At 48.4% G+C, this 11292-nt stretch overlaps 3 protein-coding genes across 3 annotated transcripts; 2 read left to right on the forward strand and 1 right to left on the reverse strand.

Annotated features, from left to right (window-relative positions):
* Positions 1-2044: 2044 nt before the first annotated feature.
* On the forward strand, positions 2045-3777 carry F5B22DRAFT_645466 (uncharacterized protein; the record flags this gene model as incomplete). Its single annotated transcript, XM_047978589.1, has 7 exons — positions 2045-2246; positions 2299-2355; positions 2429-2493; positions 2554-2942; positions 3005-3112; positions 3187-3565; positions 3697-3777. 7 exons carry the CDS (start codon positions 2045-2047, stop codon positions 3775-3777), a joined length of 1281 nt encoding a protein of 426 aa, XP_047831865.1.
* Positions 3778-5108: 1331 nt separating this feature from the next.
* F5B22DRAFT_98604 (cytochrome P450) lies at positions 5109-7420 on the forward strand. Its single transcript, XM_047980756.1, has 3 exons — positions 5109-5516; positions 5608-5852; positions 5933-7420. Exons 2-3 carry the CDS (start codon positions 5674-5676, stop codon positions 7311-7313), a joined length of 1560 nt encoding a protein of 519 aa, XP_047831866.1. The 5' UTR covers positions 5109-5516; positions 5608-5673; the 3' UTR covers positions 7314-7420.
* Positions 7421-8878: 1458 nt separating this feature from the next.
* Positions 8879-10980, reverse strand: F5B22DRAFT_635648 (cytochrome protein; the record flags this gene model as incomplete). Its single annotated transcript, XM_047977176.1, has 8 exons — positions 8879-9541; positions 9609-9638; positions 9743-9957; positions 10042-10193; positions 10249-10440; positions 10508-10637; positions 10701-10784; positions 10863-10980. The coding sequence occupies 8 exons, from the start codon at positions 10978-10980 to the stop codon at positions 8879-8881; spliced, it is 1584 nt and encodes a 527-aa protein (XP_047831867.1).
* Between the last annotated feature and the right edge of the window lie 312 nt (positions 10981-11292).

Below are 11292 nucleotides of genomic sequence, written 5' to 3' on the forward strand. Positions count from 1 at the left end.
AGCAGAGTCTCGTTTGAAAAGGCGGACGATCAAGGTTGCAACATGAGGCACCTATCAACTTCACCTACCCTGGGCTCGGTATCATTGATCTGCCTTACTAGGTACCATTGCGCGAAAAGGTGGTTACAAGCCGTTCGTGATGGCACCTCGACTGGAGGCCAAACGCACGCGTGTGACATACCACGCATAGCTTGATAGCGGGCGCCCTTATTTGTATGTGTTTGGCATCATCCTCTCCGCTTGTTTCTCGGGCCATCTCGGAATCATTGGAATGATGCTTGATAGACATACAAAACTTTATAGGCAAGTACTTACTGTAGGTAGGTGGTATGAATCAGATGCCTGGATGTCAGGGGAGAGTGCGTTTCCCCAATGACTCGGGACCGGCGGAGACGGGAAACGCCGCAAGGCATGAAAAGTACCTTAGCGGGGGTCAATACCTTACCTAGGGATCCACAGGACTGTTGCAGGGATGACTATTTCTACAGGCAGATACAGGGCTACCATACGCAATAGCTGAAAGCCTACTTAGCCATCTATGCAACCCTTCCAATTCGCAAGCCTAGCCCCGTATGTAACCCTCACGAAAGCTTTCAAGTTGTTAATTAGCATCTTATTGTAGGACCTCAGCTAGGTCGTTATGTATTATGTAAGTCCTGGATATAATTACGGAGGACTGTGTATTTAGTCAATTTTGACACGAGAGGCACAGCGACTGAAAGGGGGATCCCGGCCTTCTTCTAGGCCCTCTAGGACCTTCAGCCTATTGCACGTGGCGAGGCTATACTTAAGTAGTGAGTCAGGTACTTGGACCATCTAGATAACCGGAAATTGCTGATGACAGAATAATAAGTTTATCTGAGACAAGGTGACAGATCTAGAAGTGCCACTGTCATGGGGGCACAACTACCGTTCGATGAAGAAAGATAAGGCAGGTACCAGGCACAGCAGAAGAGTCCCATTACCACGATTGTATCAGAATCTCTGCATCAGGATCTCTGTCAAATCCCCCGCACTACTTACTTAAGTAGGTACCTAGGTTACAACTTTCCCCTCCATGCCAATTCACATTATCTACATCTTTCGGAGTCTACCGCCTTGTCATACGTCGTACGGGAGTAGGAAGGCTCAGCACGCAACATAGTGTAAGCCTCTTTCTTGGCCACCAGGTAGTAGCACCGGTAATTCTTCCAAAGCCGGCTATATCTATTGCCGTTCGATGGACGGTAGTTGCCGAGTGTCGACTAGGTAGGTATCTTGGCTACCCAGGTAGGTAGGTATACTTACATATATAAGTATGACACTGAATAGTGTAAGTAGTGTCGAGAAGTGTCTCCCCTCTTCAGCCCGTAAGCTGGGTAGGACAGGACTTGCGTGTGTTGCTAATTTGGTCTCATTCCACTAACCCAGAGAAGTGTAGGTAGAGTAGTATTCGCTATACAACCTTGCTAGACACGCCTTGATGTAGGGGTGCAGAAGGTGAGGATAGGTCAGAGCTTCAGTTCTGCGCCGCACGCGTGCACGATAAGCACGAAGCGAGCCAACCAGATCCCCTCCAAGCGAGCAAGCCTCGTGCCATCACGAATCCTTCAGGAGCAGAGTTCGGGTGCATTCCCCTTCTTCTCCTGCCCGACTGGAAGGTTGGGACCGAGATGTTGCAGCGGATCTGATGTGCAACACTCCATTGAATGACCTGCATCGTAGTGCGTGCCATCCATTTCGTCTCGAGTGGTGAACAACTCGGCGATCATAGTCACCTTGGCTGCGTGGCAATTACTAAGAGATAAATTTACGCGTCGATTACAACCTTGTGTATGGCTCACGAGGGGTTCGCTCGTTATTATAGCAACACGTTCGTGTTCATGTATCAGTACAGAAAGAGATCCCTCTTCATATTCAACCCATCTTTCCCCTTGCTCCGTACCATCAAGTCCTAGGTTTCGTTGCTGTCTTCTGGTATCCATGTGAACTTGGACACTCTCTGCTTGATGCAACTAACAACCACCGCCCGTTTTCAAGCAGTCTTCTTTTCCAAGTCTTCGTGATGTCTCTCGCAGACCTTCCACCTGGAACCGATCTGTGCCAGATCCCCCTAGGGCCACCGCCGGCGGGACAGGATATTGATTTCAGCAACACAGATCTGAAAGCGCTTGGTATCGGCGTGACGATTCCGACAACTGTCTTGGCTACAGTTTTTGTTTTCGCTCGACTTTATACCAACTTCCGCAAGCCCCAATGGAGTGATCGTTAGTGTTGCCCCTGAACACTCTGTATCGATCTGATACTAAAGCATTTTAGTTCTTGTCTTCATTGCCTTCGGCGCGAACATTGCGCTGCAAGTGAGCTTAATTGTTGGTAAGTAACTTGGTTCCAGATATATTTCGGTGACTGGAGTTTTCAATTCAGCTAACCATGCCTGTCTTCCCAGATTCTCGGTACTTCCGGCACACGTGGCATTTGCCGTTATGCTGGATCAATGGTAAATACCAACAAGTAAGTAACTTGCATCTCGGGTAGATGCACCAAACCACCTTGCTGACCTTGACCACGAAGGCGATATATATCTGGACAATTCTGGCGAACATCAGCCTGCCATGTTCTAAGATCGCCACCTTCCTCCTCTTTTTGCAGATCTTCACGGTCTCGCGCGTAACGCGCATCGCAATTTACATCGGCATCGCAGCCATCTCTGCCCTTTATATAACTGCTATTATTGTTTCAACATACTTTCTCGTCCCCCATAGTGGCCAGACCTGGGACAGTGTTATCGCAAGTCAAGCTTCGGGGCATTTCTTCTCGCAGTACTGGGGTGTTGCGTCCGGCGCTGCAGCTGTGTTGATCGATCTATATATCTTTATTCTACCGCTCCCAATCCTGTGGAGACTAAATTTATCCTCCCGAAGAAAATTGCAGATAACAGCAGTCTTCTTAGTTGGTGTTCTGTATGATGCTTCCTAGACACATCAGCTCCGTCATACCCAAACTAACAAGGCTCTTTCCTTAGTGCTGTCATTGCGGGCGTCATCTCCCTTATCTATAGATCATTCAGCATCAATGGGGGCCCTCAGGGAAGCGACGTCTCCTATAACGCCGCGGTCATTTCAAATCTACTGTAAGTTGTCAAGCACCCCCTAACCCTGGCGATCTGATCTTGCTGTTTTGGACCATTCTCATGATTTTGTATAGCCTCATCGATATGAACGCATCTCTCGTCATTCCTTGTTCGACCGCTTTTGCACATATGTTACGTTCTCAATTCTTGCACTCAAAACTATTCTCATCTTTCCGGTCATCCCTTGGAACCAACAAAAGCGGAGGCGGGTCCTCTGGTGTCCCTGCCGGTCCTAATCGACCGCGGACGAAGAATGACAGCCGTTTTGATAACAGGCGCAAGAAGCCCGCAAAGGACAGCGATGGCTATATGGAGATGAGCGATACATGGCTTATGAATAGCAACGCAACGGTAGATATCGAGGCAGATGCCGGGAGTCAGAAAACAGGTGATGGTCGCGAAGATCTCAAGGTGACGAAGACTGTGCTTGTCGAACGGTCGCCAGCACAAATGGTGTAAAACGAATATCAACAAGAAGGTGGCTACACAAGATTAGCTTCTCACCTAATATACATACACGTAACACAACACATGCAGAGTAGGTGCCATTGGCGGCGTAGTATTGACACTGCTACACGTGCTAGGCGCGCCGTACATATTTCCACGTGTATGGCCTACAGGATTTGGTGAAACACGCCTTCGTACTCAAACGTGAGGCTATTTAGTCCTCGCGTATCTGAGACGTATTGGTGGACCTCGCAGGTCAGGAAGACTGATCCAATTGTGTGCTGCCACCAAGTCCATGAATATGCCCATATGGAACGCAACCGCCTTTTACAGCCAGATTATTGATTGTATCGCGAATAGAGCCGATTCCAGGCTCTCTTGCTAGCCCTTGTTGCAGACTGTAGGACCGTAATCGAGATAACGAGTCTTTCATTTCTCAATATAATGCCATAACGGCCTATCGTATAGCTCTAAGCATATCGATTATGGTAATTTGAAGCACCTATTTCAGCTCTATGCTTATAAATCGTCGCTATCACCGTCGCCATTGCCATTTCCATTTTCCATTACTACTTACCTAGCACCAGCAGCGGCAACATCAGCAAACGGATTGACGGACCGGGTCTCGCTTTCTTCAATAGGCGTGCTATGCTGTGTTACACTACGAAGTAGTACTGTGCGCGAGATGCGTCCCGATATTTCAAATTCCAACGACATCTGGGGTGACACAGCAGGATCAGGATTTGGACAGTGGCGAGAGTGGCTGAACAGAAGGGGCAGAGAAGGGGGGTTCGTTGCGTGACCAGGGTTTCATTGAGCCATCTGTGGTGCAGTGGAACACGGACCTGGAACCAATAGAAACGTACAGGAAGACTCTTGCAAACGGCCAATGTACTGGGTACTCTTTGAGTGAGCAGGTTGGTGGCATGGCGTCGATTACGACATTGTAACGCTGGGCGTACGTCTGAGGCACAGCACAGGTGCTGGCTCGGCGATATACAGCACACTTCTGGCTACAATACGCGATAAATGAGACACCGAGACGGTCGATGCAACAATCCTCTGAAGGATGCATTGCTCCAAGAGGATGGCGCAAGTTCTAAACTACTAAGTATCTTTCACTAGAGTAGGTACCTAAGTAAGTAGGTAGTCTAAGTAGCGGCCACAAAGATCTCGGCAGAGCGAAGTGCCTGGTGCGGGAAGGATGCCCGAATGAAGGCGGGATGCGGGGGATCTTTTAGGTAGGTACATCTTTTACATATAAAGTACTTACCTTGGTAGGTTGGCGAGTGTTGGTAGTATGAAGTACCTAGGTCTCAGCGAGCATTAGCGCAGTTCAGACGCTGTAGCGCTCGGGCTACCGAACCTCTAGAGAGCGATTTACCGTTAGAGGTCCACGGATATATTGCGCCGAAATGCACTAAGCAGGTGCCTAGCTCTAGCGCGATAGGGCGGCTGTTAGCGCACTGAGAATACCTACCTACCTAAAAACATTCCCATCAGTAGGTACGCCTTGGCATCGCCTGACCAATGACCACTACCATCCCACATCTGCTGGCGTCGGACATTTGTGGTGCAATGCATGTTGAAGGGGCTGTGTTATGTAGGTAGGTAGGTAACTGTTAGCTGGGCCTACATTCTCCTTGTTTGTTTCTCTGCGAAAGGTAGCGATGAATCTGAGGTACCGGTAGGCTTACTATGTAAGGTGTAATAACTAAGGTCACACTGAGATGATGATAATGATCCAGACAGCAAACAAGCCTGAGACAGACTCTTGGTGATGGGTTCGTGTTGAAAGCAACGCAAATCAGAACTGGTATGACGGCGGCCTGAATATTACGAGATTACCGCGAGTTTTGGGGGCCGATTGATTCACACCAACCATATTCAAATCTGTAGGTAAGGGATGCGGCACACGTATTAAGTAGCATCCTAACAAGGACCTGACATAAGTAAGGTATCTGACGTAGGTACCTTGCACTCATTGAGCCGAGAGCATGACCTTTCGTTTTGTGATGAATCGCCGTGAGGCTAAGATATCTCTCTAGCTACATTCTTCCCCTTCGTCGCCGTTGACGACGCTAGTGAACGCCCACCTGCTTCCAAGCTTCAAAATGCCGTCTACTTTGGCTCTGACAGCGACAGCGATCGCCGTCATCTATTCTTTCTTCCGGGCTCTTGTGTTCCTCAGGCATGATGCACGAGAACCCAAGGCCGTTATTGGCGCCATCCCCTATCTCAGTCCCCTCTTCGGTATGGTAGTCGGACAAGATAAGTTCTATCAGCGCTTAAGGTACAGCGCGACGTCTCTCGCCGTCTTATCCTCATCCTGAGACCCCGTAGTTCCCGATACTGATATTGTGGTATGACCAGAGACGAAACCCGTCTGCCCATTTACACGCTGAACATACCGTGGGTACCGGTCTACATCGTCAATTCTTTGGAGATACTGCAGCGCGTTGACCGTCACATCGACACGCTCCCTTTCGCTCCTATGAAAGCCCAGACGTGTAAGAAGGTCTGCAGCGTGAGCCAAGCTGGCATAAGCAAGATTTACGGCGATAACCTCTTGGCCCAAGATGGTTACCTGTACAGCCACCAGCGAGCCTCCGCACATGCTGGAGCACCCGGTGACAGCTTGAATTCTCTTTCACGCTCAGCAAGCAGGGTATTTGCTGCCTCTTTTGATCGAATTGAATCACAAGGCCGCACGACTGTTGATCTTTACGATTTCGTTCGTCAAGCAACGTTCGATGCTACAACCGACGCCATGTACGGCCCCCATAATCCATTCCGTACCTCCGAAAACCTCAAGGATTGGTCTATTTTTGAATCTGGACTACCTCTCATGTTCATCGGCCTTTTCCCGAACATCCTCGCGAGACGCGCCTGCCAGGCAAGAGACCGCTTGGTTTCAGCCTTTATTGATTATTTCGGCAAAAATAAGCACCTCGACGGCGGCTCTCTTTTTGTTCAACTCACGCAAAAAGTGAATGACAGCACTAGTCTGAGCTTGGAGGACAAGGCTCGGGTCGAAGTTGGCCAAGTGGCTGCGGCGACTTTCAACACCGCTCCGGGCGCCTATTGGTGCGTCTGGCAAGTTCTATCTGATCCCGTCGTGTTCAAAGATTGCAGAGAAGAGGTCATGCGACTCGTAAACGAAGTTGACGGATTTCATACTATCGACCTCGCGCGCATGAGGACAGAGTGCCCCTTGCTGGTGTCCACCCTTCAAGAGGTGATGAGGTTCTATGGCACGGCCACCTCGCTGCGTCTTATATACGAGGATACAATGCTAGGCGATCAGTATTTCCTGAAGAAGGGCGGTGCCGTATTGATGCCCAACAGTATGTTCCATACCGATGAAACACTCTGGGGACCAACGGTGCGCGAGTTCGACCATACGCGGTTCTTGAGAGCGGGCCAGCGCAAGTCCAACTTTAAACATCCAGCTGCCGCTTTCCGTGGTTTTGGTGGCGGTCATGTCCTATGCCCAGGTCGCCATCTGGCCAGCACAGAAATGCTAGCGCTGATGGCCCTGGTACTTGTGCGCGTCGATGTTGTTCCCCCTGGTGGTAAATGGCCGGCTACAAGGACGGGCCAGTCGGCTGGTAGAGCATTGCCTCTGCCGAAAGAACGTGTGCTCGTTGATTTCGTCCCCAGAGCTGCTGGTAAGTGGCGGGTGATATTCTCTGACGAGAACAACAGTGGTGTAAATCTCGTAGCGGAAGATATCGATAGCACGAAGGGCTAAGGGAGATAGTCAGTGTTTGATGAGTTTAATTGTAATATATTGACACATGAGTTACTACCTTACTCTCCCGAATGGCTGACCCCCTGTGTCCCCACCCGCGGTGATCAGAAGCAACAAATACATAACATATCTCCATCTGTAGCAAGCCTAGATCCTATGAAATTTCTCAGGCTCTCAGCCTACTTACACTGCGCGGATATGACTTGGTAATAGCATGCATGACGAGTTGAATTCGACCCATGAGGCGCGCAAGAACTCTGAGCATTCCTGCGAAGTTACTTGGCTCGGCCTGGTAAGGTTCCAACCTACTATATACGAAGTAATGGCATATCTACATATCACAACAGATCGCTACCACCCAAGCTACCAATTAAGTACAGAGTTTGACAAAGTTGTCGTACAAGCTGTATTGTCCTCCAATGGGCGGTGGTTCGGCGTGCGCTTATTTACCTAGGAGTGATTAGGATATCGACGGATGTTCATAGATGCATCGTCTCTAGCGAATCCTATGACAACCCCTAACAGATCACTGCGGGTTGAAATAGGAATCATCTTCGACGTTCGCTACTGAGACTTGGAGTAGCTTCCCATACTTGCCACCTGGGCGAAATCCAGAGGCTTTTAAGCGATCACTTCGAACCAGAGCAAGACCTTGGCCTCTTCAGACTGTCCCTATTGGCGGGACTCTCTGTCCCACTCTCCTTGGTAACAAGCATATCTAGAATGGTTATTGACTCGGGTAACGGGTAATCAAGACTGGCCGTAACTAAGTACGTTTCATAGCGTTCTACGTGAACCGCGCAAGCAAACGAACGCAATCATTTCTACCATCATGGCGAATGCTGACCTGAGCTTCAATTGGTCAACATTCGCGTCAAGTCTGGCCTCCGTATTTCTGGTCTTCTCTTTCACGATTCATAGTGGTGGAAGGTTGCCGCCGTATGCTCATCATTATCGTCAAAATGGTATTAGCTCATGTCCGTAATTGTGTTTTTAGCCCCTGTTCACATTGTAGCAGAGGCCATTCATCTGTGAATTTATAGTCAATTGAAGTTTGATTATCAAATGGCGTTCTACGTACTTTATCCGATAACCTCCCTCCACCTCCCTTCAACTTGCACACGATGACTCCGAGACATCATCCAGGCCGCCTCTAGTGACCACCAATCCTCTAGCCTACGGCCTCAATGAACATTATCAAACATTGTAAGATAGCGAAACATTAGCCTGCATACCCATATATGAATCGTCCTTCTACATTTGTCACTGTAGGAGCGCAGTAGGAAGCCCTCACGACTGTCTGGTTGGTTCAGTCATAATTTAAAACTATCATTTTTATCTAGTAGGATGACAGTTGACGTGAAAAACAAAAGATAATCAATCGTAACCATACGATCTAAGAACAACGTAGGATATGATAATAACCACATGGTGTCATGCTGGTACTGAAAACTGCTCCTATAACAACCAAGCTGTAAAATGGTCGAAACCAGGCCAATACCTCGGACATCCGCAGCCTCGTACCACACTCAACTAAAATGGGCTATCATCCCTTACCAACTTATTTAAGTGACGATGTGCTCCAATTCATCAGCGTTGGACTGCTCCCATGGGTACAACGCCTCGGCTTGGCGGATCAGTGCCTCATGTTGGGGGCTCCTAGGCTTAAAGGTCGCCTTAAATGGTTCCACACGATGGATAAGACCGGGGATAATCTTCATGGGTTCCTCAATCTCATGGCCATTCTCGTCTATGCCCCTACCAATATCGAAAACCGCCAAAGTCCGAGCAATAGTTACCCAAGTAGACGAAATGGCGAGATAACGCCCTGGACAGATGCGACGGCCATAACCCCAAATATGCCTGCTCGGATCTGGATTCGGATTTGGGCCAAGAAAGCGTGCTGGGTTGAACTCCGAGGGATTAGGGTAGACAGCTGGATCATTGGTGAACCACCATACATTGGGTAGAATTGTCGTTCCTTTTGGAATGTAATACCCATTGACGACGTCGTCAGCTTCTGTTGTATGGGGCGCAGCCATAGGGACTACTGTGTGCCACCGAAACGATTCTGATACTATGGCGCTAATGTAAGGGAGGCTGTCCTTATCACTATACTCGGGGAGTCGGCCATTCCCGATGACTCGATCGATCTCTTCTTGAGCCTTACGCTGGACTTCAGGAGCGTTCATAATGCAGTAAAAGAAAACACATAAAGTGTTGACGGTCTAGTTCACAAGTTAATTTAACCCGCATTCCAACTCAGTATATTTAGGACAGGCACGTTTGACATACGGTATCGGAGCCACCAAAATATGCAGTCGTCTGTTAGAATCTTCGTTAGCTCTCTGTAGCTATTCAAGTGGTGGAAGGATACAACTATCCAGGGACTTATAGATGGAGGGTTATTGACATCGTAGACTACTTACAGCGGCCGACTGAAAACAGTGCTGAACCTCCGCCGATACTTCATCGCCTCTACTGTCATAAAATTCTGAGACCATATTCGGTTCGAAATCACCACTAGCGTGTCGTTTCCGAGCGAACCGCAATGGCATCTCTACGGCTGCTGTTACCGTAGCGTGACATTTTTTGGCATATTGCTTCCATCCAGTACCGGGTACCCACTCAGGAACGTGTTGTACTGTGAAGGCTTAGCTTGGTAACCCTTGCGAACGTCTCGTAGTAGTATCACATGGGTTCTCAAAGGACTGAAGAAATCACATACAAGCGGGGATGAAATCCACGAGCCGCGCACCGATGGCAAAAGTCTCCGAAAAATAGGTCATGGCCTCATCGACAACTTGGACCAACGGATCTGGTTTGTGAGGCTCTACTGTATATCCATATACCATCTTGAGAATAATGGCGGCAGCCTCACTACCGGATGTCAGCATCCGTCGCATTGTGTAGCGAAGGATTATGTTTCACGTACACCTTAATGTGGTCGAAGAGTAAATCTGGCTTCTGTAAAACGCGGAAGAGAAAACGATGTGCTTCTTTTTCTTGTATATGTATATAGCGAGCAGCGAGCTTTTCCGTGCCAAGCGCCGTATGCAAGAGCTTTCGGGTCACCTGATGCTGTTTGTTGTACGGCAGGAGACTGAAAATGTCGTAGAAGCGGCACCTTGAAATTGCTAAGCCATACATACACGTTTGTTTGTCATACGGGGCGTGCAAAAACTATTACCTACAGTTTAGCAAATACTAGTTTCGGTCGCGACGAGTATATCGAGGATCTCTTTTCCAACATTTGGATGGCTAGCTCCGCCGAATGTAATATTACTTGAGTTGTTCCTAACGCAGTTACAGAGCTGATAGGTCCTGCCTCGTCATAGGTGTTAGTGGCTATTCGCTCTGGTATTTAAAATTCGTGGCACTGCATACCGTAGGTGTCTTTATGCTTCAACCAATGCTCATACTCGCGCTCACCAGCCTTCGGAAAGTCGTTGATATTTCCTAAAATCGGCCCTTCAAAATACATTTTAAGCATTGACGCATTGAGAGAATCGAATGAAGACATATGGGAAGTCTCGGGATATTACATACATCCTTTAGGTCCTGGAGGTAGGGGACCTGGCTTCTGTTTTACAGCGTCAAGGAAGATCTTGATACCAATGACCACCACAGTGGCCACAAGGAGGCTTATGACCAGATGTGTAGCCATGGTGTTCAATGCCAGTCGCAAGATTCGAAAGATTTGATGCGATGTTGCGAATTTGATGAATGGGTAAAGTTAAGAAGAGATCATTAATCCCTGGAAAAATAATTTTGGTGTCTTCTTATATCATCAAGCAAATACACCATGAATTCTTCCGTTCACTACCGTCTAAGTATGCGCAAACGCTGCCTAGACTCGAACATTTGGAACGCGGCATAGCCTGTGGAACAGACATCCAAGGCACCACACAAACCCACACCCGGCACGGCAATATTATATAAGACTTTTCGAAACGATAGGCTGGATGCATTGGATGTT

Source organism: Xylaria bambusicola (assembly GCF_022495145.1).
Source record: "Xylaria bambusicola strain CBS 139988 unplaced genomic scaffold F5B22scaffold_15, whole genome shotgun sequence".
Lineage (NCBI taxonomy): Eukaryota > Fungi > Ascomycota > Sordariomycetes > Xylariales > Xylariaceae > Xylaria > Xylaria bambusicola.